Here is a 20,334-nt window from a genome sequence, read left to right on the forward strand (position 1 = left end):
AGAAAAAGTCAAATCTTGTCTAACAAGATAGGGGAGAGAGAATTAGTGGATTTTCTCTAAGGAGAGAGAAAGTGCCAAAAGAGGAGACTGGAGAAGAAAAAAAAAATAAGAAGAAAGGGGTGTAGAGACACCAAGGGAAAAAGGGAGAAAGGCTGAAAGAGAGAAACAGGAAGTGAGTGAGTGATCAAGTGAACAAAGGAAAGAAAGAAAGGGTGTACAAAGGACTTGGGTTTGGGTATGAAATCGCATATTGTACTTTTTTTGTTCTTTTATTGTTTTTAGTGGAAGATCAAATCATTCCGTAAATATAAGCGGCATTGCCAAACCACGTAAATATCTTGTCTCTTGTGTGATTGTTTCTTTTTTGTTTGTTTGTTTGTTCTTATTGATCTTGCACATACTATTTTTAGGCGTTGCTTACATTGGAAAGAGATTGTTGTTTCCCAACCCCAACAGTTCTCTCACAGATAATTTTATTCGTTTTTCTTTCTCCTCCTATTAATTATGGGCCCTTTACTTACGATACCATTCTATGTGCTACCATTGGTTTGGCACGGGAGATTCCTCCTACTCTTCGCAACTTGGGAAACCCTCAAAAGTTTAAACTTAGGTGGAGTGTTGTTTGCTATTAGTTTTGGTAATTTTGCCCTCTTACTCGCCTTGCCCGCTCCTTGTGGGGAGAGTATAACTAAACGGGTAAGGAATTGGTGGCACACCCCTCTGCTCCCCATTTACCCATCTAAGTAGGGTCATTCAGTAATTTTATAGACAAGATTTCTCTACTGACATGGAGATAGCTTTCTCTTTGTGATCATTTGTTTCTACCATGTGGCATGATTAGATGAGGCTTAAATTTTATAAACGGGAGTACCTCTACCCATATGTAAAGTTTCGATCCAACAGAGTTTACCAAATGGTAAAAATGGATTTCAAAAAATCTTAAGAAGCGAAAAACAAAAAATACCAAGTACTAATTAGAGAATTTGGTACATCTGCATGGACATACATAAGAATTCCCTGGCATGGTTTGAGGGTAAGGGTAAATGGTCTAATAACCCTACCTTTGCAAGACACACATAGGAAATATAAGATTTTCATCCTATTATGAGTCATGCTTGTGCAAACCCTGGACCTATATTTGGAAACTCAAGTCAGATTTATTTTTTTGGGAAAGGGGGTTGCAAATTGGACCCAGTCAGATCTAGATCAGCAAATAAATGCAAATTTGGACCCAAGTATGACCCCCCTGGTCCCTGGGTCTTTCAGTAAATATTATTCTTCGAATAATAAAATTAAAATTGAGACATGATTAATAAGAGGATTCTCCATTAAAGAAAAAAATACACTTGGAAGAGCAGTGGCTGAGAAAATGAATGTTCCTCTTTTACTAAAGTCTGTCCATGACCTCAAATACCTTTTCACTTTTCTATTTAGATCCCTTGTGATCCCTCTGGATTCTCTCATTCTCTAAAAATCACTTTCCCCAAAAAAGCAGAAACCAAAGTAGCGGACACGAAGAGGAACAAAAATGCATTCTACTTCAACGCTTTACACTGTTGATGAAAGACAAGGATAAGTTCCTGGACCGATCACTCTTCTCTGCCTTTTAAAAACTTTGTTCTGTTTCATCCGCCCACCAATATTTTCCTTCTTTCGATCCTCAATATTTTTTAGCTTAAAACCTTTAAATTCAAGGAATTCCTCTTCATCTCGGAATTCATTTTACAGTTACTTGCTGCAAAATATTACATAATGACTGCATGCTGGTGTCACCGAGTCACTCCCGGCGGTGCCGAGCGTCTCGTTCCATCTGCGGTTCGGAAACCGTTTCGTGGAATCGCTATTTCACCGCCTCTGATTAAGCAACGACAAGGGATCGATCTGAGATCGGAAAGATGGAATAGGCAGAGATTATGGATTGTGAAATCGATCGGATCAGAAAGCTTGAGCGAGGGGAATTGCAGTCCGTGCTTGAATGGCGTGGCTGAGAACAACGAGTCGGTGAAGCATAGCAGCATCGTCGAAAAGAAGGAGGTGGATGGTCGGCGGCAAGCAGATCGTGATCGGACGGTGGAGGTGGTGGTGGCAGCGACGGCGACGGTGGTTATGGGAGTAGGAAATAGGGTTCTATACAAGCTTGCTCTCGTCCCTCTCAAGCACTACCCTTTCTTCCTCGCTCAGTTCGCCACTTTCGGGTAACTTTTCACTATTCTCCGTTTTGTCCATGGTCGATTTTATTTTCAGAACTTCAGACCTGTTATAGCCGTTGGATTGGAATCTTTTGTAAGAGATACCCTGTCTTTGGAACCGGAGATGGCACTATAGATTCTAATCCAACGTTTCATAGTGGAGAACTATTCCAATTTCCATTCGTCTCCTTTTGATTACCTCATGTGAGGTGCTATTTTTATAGCCGTCAGATTTGACTGTCAGTCTGGGGATTCTGATCCGACATTTATTTTATTATAGCTTACGTGGATACATGTGAAGTGCCATCTGTAGAACGGTTTAGAGATAACGTACAAATTAGTTAGTGGGGCCCCCAATTTCTACTTTATAGCCATTATATAACGTGTCATGCGTGGGACCACTTGAATTATATGACCCGCAAACACGTTTATTTCCTTCGTAAAGGGACACTTGCATTTTTGTTTCTGCTGTCATATTCAAGTGTTGAGGGGCATTTTCATTATTTCGTATTACTTTAAAAAAAAAAAAAAACAAACAAACAAAAATCCCAAAACTGACCGAGAAAGATTACTCACTCATGTTATACGTGATTTTGTTTGGTTCCCCAGTCCCCACATGAATGAATGAAAACCAGCTGGTTCGAAAATATCAGTAAATATCAGGGAGTTCATATGTTTCAAATTTGGAGGTTAGTGCCGATTTTCAATACAAATCGGATTGGAATTGGCTGGGATCAGACTCAGAAACCTTAGAATCAGCCCCTCAGATCTTGAAACTCAGCAACCCGGTGAGAAAAGGTCACCGCTGATTCGACTGATCCAGTTCTGATTTTTAAATTAGTGCCTCTGAGTGCTAATGTGGCAATGGCAATTATGGTTGAAAACAGAGTGAAATGAACGACTCCAAGTAGTTGATATGTAACTCAGTGAGTTGAGTTTGATTGCAGAATATGATCAATTATCAGTTACTATAACTAAGAAGTATGCATAATTAAGTAATATAAGAGGCATGTTTGAATGCACAAATGAATCTACCAAAGTAATGTTCTTTAAAACCCTTATTATTTGGCATTTGAAGTCAAGGATATACTAATTAAATGGAGGCACGTCTCCGTCAAATGATGACAAGTGTAGCATTATTTCATTTCTTGTAAATCCTAAAATGCCTGGTTGTATGTTTGTGTTGTAAACTCCCATGCTCATATCCTTATTTGAAATGCACAATTTGTTCAAAGTTTCCTAGTGAACTCTTTCATTTCAAATGAGATGAAAGAATTAGATCTTTCTCGCTTTGGAACAGGGAATAAGCGACCTTGTTTAATATGATTTCTTATGACAGCTGCATTATTTAAAAAAAAGTATAAAAGGAAGGAGGTTCCTATGTTGAGGCAAGACCAATTCAGACAGGGAGGAGGAAGGTATAGTTTATCAGGGGGATGCAAATTAGGGAAGAAAATGATCCAAAAAGATGTGAAAAACTCTATTGGATTCAAATCAAGCTGGTTTTCCTCCCCCACCCTCACTCATTATGCAAGAAAAGTTTGATGCTTAGGAAAAAGAAGAGATGGGGATGAAAGGGAGAACTAAGACAAGTGAGAAAGAACAGAACTTGGATTCCCTCCCCCCTTTCTTTTTTGGTGGTGGGGGTTTGAAGAGTAGTGAGGAGGTAGAGTTGGGGAATTATTCCCACCTTTTCTCTTTCTATTATTAAACTCCACCTAAACTACTTTCCAGTTACTAAGAATGATGCTTTACCTTAACTGGTTTACAGTTTTAAATGACATGAAACACAGACATTATTTTACCTCAGCTACAGAAACCACTAAATTTAGAACTAGCACAATATATTAGTATTAGTGGAATAACAAAATAATAAAAAGACATATGGCGGAAGGATCACAATATCTTGTCTAATCCATCGACTATTTATTTTACTTTCATGCCACATATAAACCATTTTGGTGATCTCTGAATCATGTGCCAAAATTTATTATTGGATGAACTATTTGAGTTCTTCCTCAAAGTCAAAGGTCATAATGTTTATCTTCTTTTCAGATATGTGCTGGTCTACTTTTCTATATTGTATGCCCGCTATCATGCTGGCATTGTAACTGATGAGATGCTTTCCTTGCCAAAAACTCCATTTCTACTTGTTGGTCTGTTGGAGGCTCTTGCTGCGGCTTGTGGAATGGCAGCTGGAGGTAAAATATATTCTTCACTAATCTTGTTCAATTGCCTTTATTATATGGCCGTGTTTCTAGTCGTACTGTAGACCAATTGAATCTGAGAATTGTAGCTTCTTGTTTTATTCATTTCCAAAGATATAGTATTGTCTTTTTTGAGTGATGTTATTGTGGTTGCATTTCATTAGTATTTCTGTCATATCGTCACATTGGCCCTCATATCAGAGTTTTGTTCCTTGTGAGATTGAAGTTATTATATTCATGGCTTAGGATATTTTTTAATTATTTTCAAATGCTGTAGGTTTACGTTTCATCTATATTTTTGTTTGATATGTTGTGTAAAAATTTTTAAGCAATGATTTGCGATGTAAGTTTTGGCTTTGATGTGTCTGACTCAATAACATCTATCAGATGAGTTAGAAATGCATTTTCCCTTTGTTCAGTACCAACATTTCCTTTCTGTTATATTGTCTAGAATGACAACCAAACTTAAAATTTCACACATTTTCAAATGGTATCCTCCTATTCTTTGTATGTTTGGGTCTTTTTTAGCTGATCTTTTCATTTTCCCTTTCTTGAACAGCCATGCTTTCTGGGGCATCCATTCCAATATTGTCTCAGGTATTATTTTTGGTCTTTTTGAGATTTTTCTTTCCCCTCCCGAAATGGATTTTTGTACAAGTGAAGATCCTGTGGCTTGCCAAATGTTATCTTCCCAAGTTGTTCTAGTATGACCCATGGGAGGATGAAATGGTATAGTTTTGTATTTTCTCCCATGGCAAACTCTTGGTCTTTGATCGCTTTAGTTTTCTTTTCATCATCTTCACTATGTTTAAATTGTAATATTGGAATAGTTGAATTATTATGGTTCTTTACTTTTCTCTGCAGACCTTTCTTGTGTGGCAGCTTCTCTTGTCAGCTATTTTCCTTGGGAGAAGATATAGGTTCAATCAAATTCTTGGATGCTTTCTTGTCTCTGTTGGTGTTATAATAACTGTTGCAAGGTAACTACTTTCCTTGTAATATCATCTCTTGAAGTTCACTTCAATTCTGGGCTTTGCCCCTACTAAACTATATTTTCAATGATCTATTATGTTCTTGAGTATATTTTTACATTTTCATATGTCAGGAGCCTAAAATGGGTACTTGTAATAACTATTGTTGTAGCTTCAATGTGCATGCTGTTTGGAGTTTCAGATTTATTATTTTGAAATTTCACTCTAAATATTTTCTAGACTGTAGAGTTCAGTTTCTTGAGAAGAGATTCCATTTGGAAAGCTATCTACTTTGATGTTAGCTCTAAGCTCCTTATGTTACCCCGTCTTAATGTTTCTGACTCCCCAAGGAACAGTCTGATGGTTGTCTCCTGGGGTTTGTCCTTGTCCTTGCTGCAGCCCTCTGTCCCCCCTATCTTGATGGTTGGGTGCGGCTTTGTATTGCTTTGGTTCTCTTGTAATTCCTCTTGTGTATCCTTTTTCTCCCCTTTTCAGGGTCTTTGGTAATGAATTATTTATTCACCCAAAAAAAATTTACAAGGAACAGAAATAGATGTTTTATGTTTGGTATAGTTTTATAGCATGTCAGAGGAAAAGGTATTTCATCTGGAAAATGAAATAGTTGGAGCTTGTAGCTATAGAATCCTGTATATTGTCGGCTTTTTCAAAGATCATGGAATTGAGAAAGCCTGAAACCATAGGGTCATCATCAAAACTCATAACTGGCCAAGTGGCTTTAGTGCATTCATTCCTAATTGCTGTTTCTCCTAGGATGTTATTATGGCATTAGCAGAGCTACATGAAGAGGTGGTATTGTAAGATGTACAATGGTAGTCTCTGAATACATTTGGAAATAAAGTTAATAAACTTTGTCTTAAATAATGCTTTCAATTTCTCTTCTATAGATCTAATCTTTTGTTGATTTTTTTTGTTAAGAGTTTTTATTTTCTCATTTACTGATTTCTATGCCCACTTTGTGCTACTTATAAATAGGACTATGAAAGTTCGGAACCAATGTTATGCACTAAAAAAGAATCTAATACTTTTTCTCTTATAAGCAACAATTTATCACAGAACACAAAAAACATACAAAACTATACACAGCTGGGGTTAGAGACACTCCACAAGCAGGGGTGGGGGGAGAAAGAAGAAAAAAGCAACAAAAATGAAAAGAAAAGAGAATCAATCAAACGCCTACAATACAACCTTTTTCTGAGAAACTCATCTTATAAATATTAAACTGGAACCTTTAAGTAATGATTCAAATCAAGAAGTTATTTTTCTATCTAGTGATGCAGATTTATCACCAAACTGGGCTTCTTTTATTAGGAATAAGTCTAGGGTTGGGTTACATATATGTTGGGCCTTTGTTCCCAAGGGTTTTCGCAACAAGTAAGAAATTCTGCAACTATTCTTCTTCCTTCTAGAAGGTCACATACAAGGTGATTTTCGTGAGAACTCTGCCCAGCCAAATCTAACCATTAGAACCTGCTAAAAATTTGATCGAGTCTTCCTCAAACCCTATGAGAGACTCGATTCAAATTTCAGCCCCATCCAGTTTCAAACCAAACTTTCAGAATACATCCCTTACATCATTGTTGACACTCGATCCAAGTTTCAGCCCCAAACTCCCACTCTAACCCCTTCTACCATATTGACCCCCTAGACCTGCCCATTAATACCCTATAAACCCCTTTCCCAATATCCAACCCAAACCCTAGGAATTGACCTAAATCCTAGTGCTGTCCATTCAAACCAGCAGCCCCTTTTGTTATTTGATCCTGTTGTTTGGCTCCTAGTAGGTCTCCTACCTATCTAGGACTTCTCAAGTGTAGTAGGTAAAGTTCCCAAGTCATTTATTAGTGAACAAGCCTCTGATGCTAACAATTGTTTTGCAAAGGGATTGGTATGTGGATTTCACTGGATTTTTCCACTATTGCATGTTGATGGCTTTGAAATGGAAACAAGCCCTGACTCTTTCCCATTCAAGAAATAGGGTGATCAATCATAATTTTCATGTGGTTTGACAGTTCTGAAATTGCCTTTAGCTGAAACATTTAAATTACAAGTCATGATATGTGTCTGGAGTATTTATCTCTGTTGATATGCAGTGGATCTGGTGGTGGTCTTTCACTGAAAGATGCTGGGATCTTTTGGACGCTTCTGATGATTACATCCTTTTTGTTTCAAGCTGGTGACACGGTGTTGAAGGTTGCTAACATTCTGAAAGGATTTGAAAATTTTCTCATACTTCAGGCTTTCAAGAGTTAAGTTTCTTGTAATGACTTCTACATTTTATCACTTGTAGGAAATTATTTTCTTGGATGCTCGTAAACAATTAAAGGTATGTATACTGACACTTTATCACCAATGAAGTTATAGTTTCCCAATCTCGTGCCAACTATATTGTTTTTTTGCTTGTTATATATATTCATTGATCTTTATCTACCTGCGTCTTGGAATCACAAGTGGTCATATATTCATTGTAGGGAGGTTCTGTAGATCTTTTTGTTGTGAATTCTTATGGATCTGCTTTCCAAGTAAGCAACTTTAGTGACTTTTCAGTATCTATTCTTTTCTAAGATTCTTAGCTGACATTCTTATGTAGTTTCAAAATGAAATCTGAGAGAAAGCTTGTTGTGTTTGTTTTTATCAATCAGGCACTGTTTATATGCCTTTTGCTACCTTTTCTATCGAAGTTATGGGGTGTTCCTTTCCATCAACTGCCAAGCTATCTTAAAGATGGGGCAGCATGTTTCCTAAACATCGGTACTTTATCAAATGGTATGCCATATTAACCGTTTCTAATCTTCTCTTCAATTTCTTTGTGCTTAGAGATCGAAGTTTATTTCTTTTCTCATCTAAGCTATAAATGTGTAATATGGACAGACTAATAAATCTTTATAAATTTAATCCAATCATTATTTCCCTAAGAATGGAACCCAATGGCTGCAATGAAATTCTTGGGGCTCAGTAAATCCACATTCAAATAATTTGGTTCCTAGCTGCTTTGGTATGTGTGTTCAGTCAAGAGACTAACAAACAACCAAAAAGCTTGAAGGGAAGAAATATCCAATACATAATTTTCACAATAGGATTTATTTTTCAAAGAAAACTGACACGTGTTTCAACAATTACATTTACATCTATATAGGAAAGAAATAAAATAAAATGCCATATTAGGAAAAATTAGGGTGAAAATAGTCTCACATAAACCAATCTCTTATGGAGGAGAGATTGTTAAACCATCTTATCAATGTGAAGGCTTGTGTCTCAATGGGAGCATTTTTGAGTTTGAAGGGGAAATCATGAGAAAACAGATTAAACATCACCAGTCTTCCCGTGATAACCATAGCGTGGCTGCTCTACTAGAAAGTCCAGTGGGGTGATATGAGCTGTGAGCTGTGAGTTGTGCAAAAAATCTTACCGTAGCTCATAGCAAAGCTCCAATGATGTGACACTGAATCCTAAAAGCGAAGGCCAAACGTAAGAGTTAAGTGATTTAAGGATAAAAGAGACTTGGTGAAGAATATATATATATATATATATATAAAGGACGTACCCAGTGCACGAGAAAAGAACATATAATTACTAGGGTCCAGATTATAAAACCTCGTCAAAAGCATTGGACGCATTAAGATGTTATATAAAAATTCTATGTTCCAAGGAAGCTCATGGTCTGTAAGGTCCATGGGGAAGGCAAGTCCCTGAAAGGGTCCATGTATAAGATGAGAATTTTAGTTTTTCTTTTTTTGGTGAAAGGCACTAGATCATAAAGAATTAAAGAATTTGAGCTTAAATATTTTTTGTGGGGTGACCGGGAATTTGAACTATAGGGTACTACACCTCTCCAAAATTCTGTCAGGGAAATGGAGGTGAGGAAATCGTAGAATATCAACAATTCAGACTAGAGGCACAAGGAAGTTTCCCTTTTCTAAGGCTAAAGAACGGTCTGCAGAAGGGGTTGACAAAGAACAAGTATCTAGGGTTAAATGAATTGACTAACAGTCTTGCCTGACAATTTACAGTGTCAACAAGCACAATGAGAATGGTCAATACAAATATGGCTAAGTCATGAGTATAAAAAATATTTTAAATATTTTTGATGGCTCCGTAGAGAGCAATTGAAGTTATCAAAACTGTAGTTAGAGAACTTGCTAGGTTGCTATCCATAGGAATCCTGGTGTCTTCTCCAAAAAATCATCATGTTGCTTCAGGTAAAATTAATGCTTCTCAAAACATGTCCGTTCAAATGTCTAATTAACCTAGAGAAATGTTAGTAAAAGACACTTGGGACTTCCAACAAGCCTGACATGACACTTCTGCCAATCTTAGTTTATTTATTCCTTGTTTATTTCTTTCATGGAACTATAAGAAGTGGGGAACTTTTTCCAAATTGTTCATAAAGGATAGTTACATGACTTATGTCTTTATTGGTGAGTTAATAATTCATTGTTTTGTGCCCTGTCGGGGTCACTAATGAGCTTTTTTTCGGTGAAAGGGTTACTAAAGCATTAAAACGAGAGAAAATGACTCTTCAAATGAAACTATTTGTCTACATGATACAGAAGACATTATTTTGCTTTCGCAATCAGCTTGTGCTGACAAATGGATGCTGTGAACATCAAATCACCTTCTGAAGCCAGTATCAAACTTTCCCCAAAGATCAAATTATCACATTGTTCTCTATTCTACTAATCACATTAGGGGACAGCCAATAAGGAAATGGAACCCATCCATGAGGCCTCTTCTTAGCTGGACTGAAATTTTTACCTTCTCATCTGTGGGAATGCTGGTCTCAGAACACCCTTCAATCCCCCTGGTGCTTTGTCGAAATCAAATACTAGATGTTCCTTCATGAAGTATCAAAATGTGATTTTTGCGTAAACTTGAAAGTTCATTTTGCTAGATATAGAACTGTTACATGTGGAGGTAAATTTTACTAATACGTTGGCTTCACCGGCAAGTTAACATACGTAACTGTTGGTGCAAATGTGTTTTCATTGTTTAGATCCTCAAATTTGAAGAGGATTTAACTGGGATTACAATTTTTTAGCACTTTTCAGAGAATGTCATTTCAATTCTGTTGGAGAAAATGAGGTTTTGGCCATTGCCACTGGCTCTGAATCAGAAAATGATGACTTCTGAAACTGTTTTCTGACTGCAAATTACAAGTGGTCCATTGGAAAGTAGCAGAATACTTCTGAAAGGGTGATAAAAAAGTACCTTGATTTTCTTACATGGTAACTACCACAAAAACATGTGGTGCTTATACTGTTTATTATGACCGCACATCCGATGGCGGCCACTAGCAAATTGTCAATGTCAAAAATAACTTGCAGCTGTTGTAGATGATCCTCTCTGATGTAAAGGAAATACGACTAACCGCTAAGGAAAATGGCTGATTTAAGTACAATCAAGGGAAACATGAACTGGTTGGTCTGAACCCTCTCATGGTCCCAAGTGTAGATTTTTTGTTTGTGGATAGGTGTCTGAAGTCCAACATAATTATATCAAGGGAAAAGGATGGGTGCGCCGCCGAGCTGCCCAGCCATGTGTCTGCCTCTCTCCCCCCTCCCAGTGAAAAGACCCCCTGCCCATGGCTGTCCCCCCTCCCCTGTGTCTGCCGCCTGCTAGCTTACCTGGAGTGGGTGGCGTGCCCAACCCTCTCCCTTATATCCTGATTATGCTGTTCAATTTTACAGTTTTGACCACTTTCTTGGTAAGTTGTGATCACTTTCATCTAGCACTTCCATGTGGAAAGAAATCGTTTGGTTACATGGGCTCTCCTTGGCTGCAGGATGCGAAGGGGCACCGTTGCTGCCATTGCTGTTTGTAATTGTTAATATGGGCTTCAACATATCACTGCTACACCTTCTGAAGATCTCTTCTGCTGTGGTTTCTTGCCTTGCATCCACTTTTTCAGGTTTTTACTCCTATCCACCATCTGAATGAACATTCATGAATGCTAATATGAAATAAACATAAGAAAATATGGATATCCGGATGACATTGTGGTCAAGCAAATCAGGAAGGGCTGTAAATGAGCCTATTTCACCCGAGTTTTGCCCAGCTTGGCTTGTGTTAATCACTCTGGGACTGGGCGGTTTAAACTTGAGAAAATCCTGATTTGCAAGGCTCTGGCTCCAATTAAGATTTTGATGGTTTAGGTTCGATGGGTTTAGGTTCGCGGGCTAGGCGCAGCTTGGCTCGGTTCACATAAGGGCCCATCAAAAGCTAGGTTGATTCAAAGCCCAAAGCTGAAAACCCATGAAATAACTGCTGCACTCCAAAACTCGTAGGACGTCGACAAGTATTGATACTTACCATTACTCTAGATAACATAATTTGTTAGAATATATATGTTATTTATACATAAACATAATATATCAGAATAGCATGTAATACATACAGTTGATTAAATGAGATGAACTTTTAAACTAGCCAAGCCCGACAGGCTTCACTCAGGTTCTTTTAGCTGACGAGCTTAATATAAGGCCTAATTGGCTGCAAAACAAATCTTAGGCTTGGCTTGCTGAAACATAGCCAACAATGGGCTGAGTTCCATGACAGAGAGCTAGCATGTGTCAGTCTTCATACAAAGTAGTAAATTCTGCTCCTATTTAAGTAGGCTATTCATCCAAAGGTTTTATATGTCCACAGAGATTGTTAGTGAGTGTTCTGACAGCACAAATCTAATTTTTCTATAAATACTATGGTTGTATATACAATATTCCCTTAAGTCTGCCCAACTCAACTCAGCCTTATATCCCAACTAAATGGGGTCGGCTGCATGGATCCTTTTTCTCCAATCAGCTCTATTCCAAGCCATACTTGTTACAAGTCCTAATCAATGGATGTCTTTCCTCACCACTTCTCAAGAGTCCATTTATGCCTAGGCTCTTTTAGCTCCTTTAATCTGAATAAAATCACTCCTCTGTAATTGAGCAATTAAAGGCTTCCGTTGAACATGTCCATGCTATTCCCCTAAGTATGCCCATATAATTCATACTCAATGAATGAAAATTTATTTATTTTTTAAAATTCCCAGATGTTAAGTCAATAATACCCTTAAAAACAATGAGACAATGCATCTTACTGTAACTAGAAATAGAAGAAATATCTCATGCCAAGCCAATTACCAAAAAAAAAATTAAAAAAAAATGGTGAAAGCCACCCTTTCATGGGCCCCCTCTATTTTGTTTTATTTGTAGCAGTCTGGTTCAATGAAACTAGTCCTATATGACTCTGTTTGACATATATACTCATTCCAATCCAACTTCAACTTGGACCTTTTTGCTTAAAAGCTGATCTCTTTGAATGTGTTCCCTATTATTATGCAAGTGGATCAGGTAATATACTTTTTTTTCCCCCTCAAATAGATATTTAATCCTTTAGATCGTTCACTTTCTATCATTTGAAAAATCTATAAAGTGTGTCTATGTCCACAATTATTTATTGATTTTATTCATAGTCATACCTGCTTATTTCAATTTCAAAGATTAAAATGTACCAAGTGGGAAGAAGTTTATCTTGGTGGATTCATTGTTTTAATAGCTTTTTATTTACAGTGTTTTAAAAAAGTAGATAGAAATCAATACACATCTTTGAAAGAAAAAAATCCCCACGCAGGCGATGTGGGAATTCCTTCCCTTGATCTCTCTCTCTCACATAATAAGCTGTAAGACCGTATTGACACTATCCTGAGACGCCATGTGGGCTTCTACTGAATGAAACTGTTTCCCACATTGTGTGGGAGATTCCCCTAATGCAGGCAGCGTGGAAAATTATGCCCATAAGTTATATAGTGTTGGGTCCATGGTCACACTGCTGATCATCAGAGTGCCTCTCTCTCTCTCTCTCAAATTGGATCAGCCTCACCTAGGAGGCCCGGTTCGTACTTAGGACTTGATGGGCTAATAGTTTATGGTGAGTGGGCTGGTAGGTCCAACGCCCGCACAGGGCTTAAACTAACCCCAGTGTCTTGTTCAGGTAGGGGTAAGGCGGTCAGTGTGCATCGTCTTGTGTCTGCGCAGGACGCGCCATGGAAGATCTGTGTTGTTGTGTCTTCATAAAGCATGAGGCAAGAAAAGGGCAGGGGTGGGCGTTAGGACCGATCATTAAAAAAATGCCCACCGTTGCATTCATGTGCGATGTAAGGATTTTAAAGAGCTGTTGAGTGGGGAATGATAACGTCAGATACTTGGGTCAATGCAATTAACCTGGTCTGGTCTTAGAATATCCCAATAAAGAAACAACTCCACATGGAGTGGAGGGAAGGTCTCATCTCTCATGTAATGAAGCACACGGCAATTTCATTGGCCATCCGTACCCTGTTGACTCTTGAGAATTACAGACAAAATAAATTATAAATGAGTGAGAGATTACAAAAAACAAAATGGGAAAAGGTTCTATGAGCTAATAAATGATCGTCCTACACCCTATTTAAGAAACCGTTTCACCGTTCTTCATTGGTGTACTCCTCATGCCGCTTGCTCAGAGAAGAACCCCCTTCTCTAAAAAGATGAAAAGTGAATAGAAAATCTCTTTGTATAATTGGATTACTTAAAAATAATTTTCTTATTTTACATACCATTTCTAGTCCAATCTGAAGGTCAGATCCTATGGATTAAGAGGTTCTGTGGATGAAGGAAGACGTAGTTATACTTTTTATCGAGAAACTAATTACAGAATATGACTTTGGATATACCTACCATATTTGATGGAGGCGAAGCTTAATAGCTTTGAATAGAGTTGTGAATCGAAGTTGATTTGATATCCAAATAGAGATTGGATCATCTTTAACAAGTATTCTAAGGATATAATTCTTTGTCTCACATTTTGTTGGAAAATTATCTCCTGCAATTCCCTGGTCGGTCCAATTCCCTAGTGCCTGTATTAAGAGGAGGGTGAACCCCACCCGGGTAGTGTGTTCGGGCAGGGTGGAATGGCCATTGCGCCTCCCCTTGTTAGGGCCACTAGGGACTGGACAGGGAATTGCAGGGGATAAAGATCCTATGGAGTATGTGTTCAAACTCATTTTCTAATCACTAAGGATTTAGTAATTGGTATCCGGTTTAGCATCCTTATCGATCTCGGCTAATATTGATATGATACTGATCCAGATCACGTGTAAATTGGATGGTTTTTTATTTATTTTTTACACTTGGTCCTTATGTGTGGATCGATATGGGATCGATTAGGAATCAATAGAGGCTGATATTGATACATACAGCCGACCAGACACCGATTCTTAGAACCATGTTCTTTGCCAGAAGTTTTTTTTTTTTTTTTTCTTTTTCAGATGACCTTTTTAATTTCTCAAGGAAAAAAAACAATTTATTGGTATTGATCGCAAATTTGGAAAAAGAAAATTTTTTTGGTAACACTTTAAAAAATAATTAAATTAATAAGAAGAAGGAAATTAGAAAACCTACCGAAAATTCTTACTCCAATTTCCAAGTTTGGAACAGTACACCCAAAATCTATCTATAGACTTCAGTTCTGGACAAAATAATAAAAAATTAGGCAACCTTAATAGTAATCTTTGGATAATTGGATGAAATCCATGCAGCAGCGACTTACACCAGTTGCAGTAGGTACGGATATTCGATTCTTCTCCGAATGTAAAAAAACAAATGGAAACAATGATCCCAAACCTGTGGGCAAGTGGAAGAGAATGAGACGAAAGGAAGAAGAGAGACAGGATGGTTGGGTTTCTTGTCTTATTTGATTCATTCACCTTCTTTACTGTAACCCGAGATATGTTAATGTTACGATGTGGGTGCATTAGATCCCTGATATTGACTTCTCTCTCTCTCTCTCTGTGTTGTTGTGACTTTTGATTTGTTTTGGTTTTGGATTTGCTCATTTGCTGCCTGTTGTTTGTTTGTTGGTGCAGTTCCTCTCTCCGTCTACGCCTTCACACTCCCTCTCCCCTACATCGGTGTTGCCTCTTCTCTCCCCGCTGGCTTCGTCACTGGTGTAGCCGTTCTTGTCTCCGGCCTCCTCTTCTACTGTTGGTCTCCCTCCTCCACAACCACCACCACCGCCGCCGCCACCACCACCACCATGTCCACCTCCCTTGACCGTCCTCATCATGCCTAGTCTCTAACGATCACAGCCCCCCGTTCTTTTCTTTTTCTCTGTATGTACTCAAGAAGAAGATATAAAAAAAAAGATGAACAGTAGAGGCGGCTGAAGACCGAAGAAAATGTACTATTAGTTTAATCCAACCAAAAAATAATGAAAGAAAGAATAAGGGGAATGCAAAATTGGAGATTTATCTGCAAGTTAGCTCCCTCCCTTTTTTGAATATTGGATTATTTACATGAAATGGAAGATCAGAGGCAGAGGGAATCTCTATTGTAGAAACCCTTGAATATTTTATCTTTCTTCCATGAGGAGGAGAAGAGAGAGATTAGACAGAGGAGACGATGACATTGGAGACATCGGAAAGCAAGAAGGCGAGTAACATGAGGACGACCAAGATGATGACCGGGATTAGAAGCAGCAGTAACGGCGGTGGAGGCAGTGGCGGCAGCATCAGTGGTAACAGCAAGAGCGACACCGTGAGTGCGAGTAAGATGAGAACAGAGCTTGTACTGAAGTACCCGTTCATCAACCCTCCTCAATTCGCAGCAGCTGATGATGAGGATGCGCTCTCTCTCTCTCTCTTTCTCTGTTTATCTTCTGTTGTTGTAGTAGTAGTAGTAGTAATTGTAATGACATTAGAGACGCTACATTCCCCTATTAATTAACATCTTCCACTACCTCGCTCATCCAGGGCCTCGTTGGATGCAGAGAGAGATGCCCAGTTTGGCCGTCAGGCTCTTCTCTCCTTGACAGATTCTTTTAAGTTTATAGCCAAGGATTCCTAAATGGTTATTTTCTCTTGTTGCTGCCTCTGTGCGCGACTCTCTCTTCTTCGTATGTGTCGTTTGCTGGTATTTGAAGGAAAGAGCCAACAAAACAACCGAGGTTTGGAGGATTTCCCTTGTTTATATATATAATTGACATCTCTACATACATTATTATATAGTTAAGAATCGAATGGAAAACGACTTTTCCCCCCCTCCCTCTCTCTCTCTCTCTCTCTTTTTCAAAGAAAACAAAGGAAAACCAGGGAAATTGGGTTGGATTTAGGACAATTGTTGGTCGGGTGACTCTGGTCTGGATCTGGGTCTGGGTCAGAGACGTGGCTGAAGCTGTACCAAATTGAATCTATCGGTAAGACCTTTGATCTTTGATGTGGGAAATGGAAAATAGAAAGAGATTATAGAAATAAAAATAGTTGTTTTTATTGTTCAAGAATACAAAATCAACCTAGAATGCATAACAAATTCAGCCTAAATGTATTGGGTCCCAACTTAACCCGACCCACATTTAGTGAGTTTATAGAGCCATAATGCCATCAACTTGACCGAGTCAGAGACTTGGCCGACCCAGTTGCAGATTTAGGCTGGGGTTGTGAATTTTGATATTTGATGTGGGAAATTGGAAACTAGAGGGAACGAGAGCAGGGATAACATCAACTAAGCTAAGCATTTGTCTTCTTTGATTCCAATTCCCCTAATTCTCTGTGTACTGACTGAGTCTAACCGAGTTAAGCAGAGTCTATCTCAAATTTGACTGAGTCCAATAGATTCTGATTAATTCTGAAGCGATTTAAATAGGAATTAATCAAATTTAGTATCCGATCTGGAGTGTTTTCAGACCTTTGGTTCCATTCCACATATTGCAACTGACCTATGTTATACGGGTAGGATCTCAATTATGTTTAGTATTCATGGAAAGATTCGTTTGACTCCAAATTGCTGGTCCTAACTCCTAAGAGATTGTTGCCAAATTAAAAACGATCAAACCAAGCAAGATACCCAAGTGCAATGAACCAACCATCATACCTAAAAGTCCATTTTGTAAGGAAGAAAGAAGAGGGAACTTAAATTGATTTAAAGGGTCTAGCTAATTCCGGATCAATAAGTGTAAACCAGGTCTTGATAGGGTTGGATCAAAACCACCACCTCTCTACTAAGGTTTTCAAACCGAAAGAACGATTTGTCCTCCCCTTTGGGTTTATAAATATCCTCCTAGGTTTTAGTATTTTTTAAAATACCCCTTCAGATTTCATTTCCTTGGCTGTCAGCCTTGTAGTACGAATATTCCTGCTACTAGTGTAGCAGCGAAATTTCGTCCCAAAAACTGTACCTTACTTAATCTTTCAATCCCTTTTGTATCAAGAAATGCTTTATATAAAATGGTCTGTTTGTCGTTGGAAACTTTGTCAAAAGGAGTGAAAAAGGCAAATGTCAAGGGTATTGAGTTTGAGTAACGCTTATCTATATATAAAAGCAACGTTTTGAATGAAGACAATAATTATGAAGTAAACTTATTATAGGAAATAAGTAGGTGAAACTACATTATGTTCTTATGCTCTCATGGTTAGCTTTCTGTTCTTGAAGCAAGTGGTTCACTGGTGCATTGTATGAAGAACAGAAAACCATATGAAAGGTCTAAGGTTGAATTGAACTTTATTCTCTCTTTTGTTACTTCGACTAATTAGCAAATTTCTTGTCCTAAAATCATTCTAAAGAAATATTAATCGCGCTATAACCCTCTAGAAATGATTTCCGTTAGAACGCCACATGATTGTTCTAGAAGAAATGAAACAAAAGATACGGTAAAACTAGGACAGTTATTGTTTTTTTTTTTAATCGAATTATTTAATAAACCAGTGTTAAGTCCAATGGAAGAATCGATCTTGTTTCCGAACATTCATCGGTTTTCTCCATAGGGTTGTAGAAGAATCAAATTCAGAATCAGAACCTCTGCTTCCTGAGGAATGATTCCTTAAGTGATTGCTAAGTTTTCATTGCAGTGAGAAAAAGATGGAAAAAATGAGAAATTTCTAATTCCAATTAAGAAAACTATCAGTAAGGATTGCTTTAAGTGATCATTGGTTTGTCACGCTTTTTGTTTACCAAAAAAATAAAATAAAATATCATGCTTCTTTTAACCGAGAGTAGTACACAATAATCTTCAAAGTATAATATTTTGGTCAAAAATTTTAATTAGGAAGAGTAGGGCAGTGTTTCTTTGTTTTTATCTAGCTATCACATGGAATGTTTTGGGTTTGAAGATCTAGGGTTTAGTTGTTTGAGCCAATTACTTGCTATGTCTTATGTGCTTAATCAAGACCTAAAGACTGCAGATACATAAAATTAGCGTGATCGTTCTATTATTTTAATCATTTACTATTTATATTCTTTTTGGTTTATAATTCCATTTACTGCTCAATATATTACAATTTGGTAGGATCAACTTGGAAACTTTATGTTTTTGCATATTATTAGAATAAAATATCAATATCTATAACTTTCTTTTGACCAGAGGTTTCGTGCACGGTCACGCACAAACCCATTGGAAGAAAACATATATACGACAATCAAAATATCCAAAAACCCTTTCTCGAAACAGTTAGATTTTGAAGATGAGTTCTATCTAAGTCCTTAACAAGTGGTATCAGGGTCAGAGTTATGGTAGGGCCAAACTTTGGGCAAAAACCAAGGCGTGGGAACCTAGTATGATCTCAAAATACTCTTATGTGGAGGGGGAGATGGGAAAGATCTCGATAGCTCCCGTGTGGAGGGGAAGATTGTTAGGATTTCACATGGAAAGCAAAAAAAAATAATCTCACATCGGATATAAATGCGAATATGGGAGAGGGAAGTTATAGGTACTGGGCACCCTCTCCTTAATGATTAACTTTTGAAGATAAGTTCTACCGAAATCCCTAAAACCCCCTATTTGACGAAACTTCAATGAGATTATGCGACCATGCATGAATCCCTTCTCCCTTTTTTGTTTCTGAAGTTTCAATTTCGATTGATGTGAACTGATATATATATATATATATATATATATAGTGAATCTATTAACATCAAGATGCATGATACGTGAATACCAAAAGAACAAAAAAATCAAAATGAAAGGTATACACGTTACATCCATAGCTATAATTCTTGCTGCTTTAAGACCAATGGCTCATAATCAAGATAGAAAATTAGCTAATCCAATTGGTTAATGTAGCTTTAATGTTCCACCCCATGAATGGTGGAAGTTGACTATGTAATAATAAGATCTTTTTTTTCCCACTCTCCCTCCTCCATTTCAATTTTGAGAGAGAGAGAATTACCAATGCACTGCTTAATAACAAATTAAAGCTATAGACTTGCATCAAAGTTTGGACAAAGATTTGATGCATTGAACAATTGGGGATTGTAGAAATTCCTTCTTGTGGTCAACTTTTTTCCTTAATGTTAATAATTACTTTCATTTACTTTTAATTTTGTGCTTATAGTTCTATAAGATACCATTATTCAAAAAGTAGACCTTAGATAAAGATTAATTTGTCTCATCTTACAAAAGCAGATCCCATAGGGAGTTATATTGAGTAAGGGGGGATGCATGTTATTACGTGGAGAATCTTGATTTGGGAAAGGATTCTTGATAAATATAACTGACTCCATCACATCATTAATCCTTTCAAGTAGTTGAAGGCTTGAAGCTATTAATTTTTAATTTTTTTTTATCAATCTTAAGTAACGATGATGTCGCTCTAATCAATTGTTTTTATTGTCCAAAAATGCGAAAATGACCCAAAATACATTCCAATAATGCATACCAAACACAACTTAAAATATGAAAAATAAACTATTCACGATCCATTTAAGCAAGTTTTCCTGAACGGTCTCCCTTAATATTTGTCATGTAGAGGACTGCTTTGGTTAAACAAACCATTCAACTCACATCTCCATTGTATAACCTTCCATGTTAATTTTATATTCTCAATGGTTGCACAAAAGTTGTTCTAAATTTATCAAAGTTAAGATTTCAACTAATTTTAAAGATTTATATCTCTATGTGGGAAATTATTAACCTCAAAATCTGCTACCAAACTGGTTGGTG

The 20,334-nt window shown here is 37.4% G+C and overlaps 1 protein-coding gene across 2 annotated transcripts; it reads left to right on the forward strand.

Annotated features, from left to right (window-relative positions):
- Nucleotides 1-1,740: 1,740 nt before the first annotated feature.
- On the forward strand, nt 1,741-15,495 carry LOC122666781 (protein CLT1, chloroplastic-like). 2 transcript variants are annotated; one of them, XM_043862850.1, is made up of 10 exons: nt 1,741-2,195; nt 4,245-4,390; nt 4,956-4,993; nt 5,261-5,376; nt 7,479-7,578; nt 7,676-7,711; nt 7,857-7,907; nt 8,028-8,151; nt 11,168-11,293; nt 15,269-15,495. In XM_043862850.1, the coding sequence occupies exons 1-10, from the start codon at nt 1,753-1,755 to the stop codon at nt 15,472-15,474; spliced, it is 1,386 nt and encodes a 461-aa protein (XP_043718785.1). In that variant the 5' UTR covers nt 1,741-1,752; the 3' UTR covers nt 15,475-15,495. The 2 variants fall into 2 exon arrangements, with proteins under 2 accessions (XP_043718785.1, XP_043718786.1); XM_043862851.1 differs by lacking the exon at nt 15,269-15,495 and adding an exon at nt 11,914-12,134.
- The last annotated feature ends 4,839 nt before the right edge of the window (nt 15,496-20,334 follow it).

This window comes from Telopea speciosissima, chromosome 7 (assembly GCF_018873765.1).
Source record: "Telopea speciosissima isolate NSW1024214 ecotype Mountain lineage chromosome 7, Tspe_v1, whole genome shotgun sequence".
NCBI lineage: Eukaryota > Viridiplantae > Streptophyta > Magnoliopsida > Proteales > Proteaceae > Telopea > Telopea speciosissima.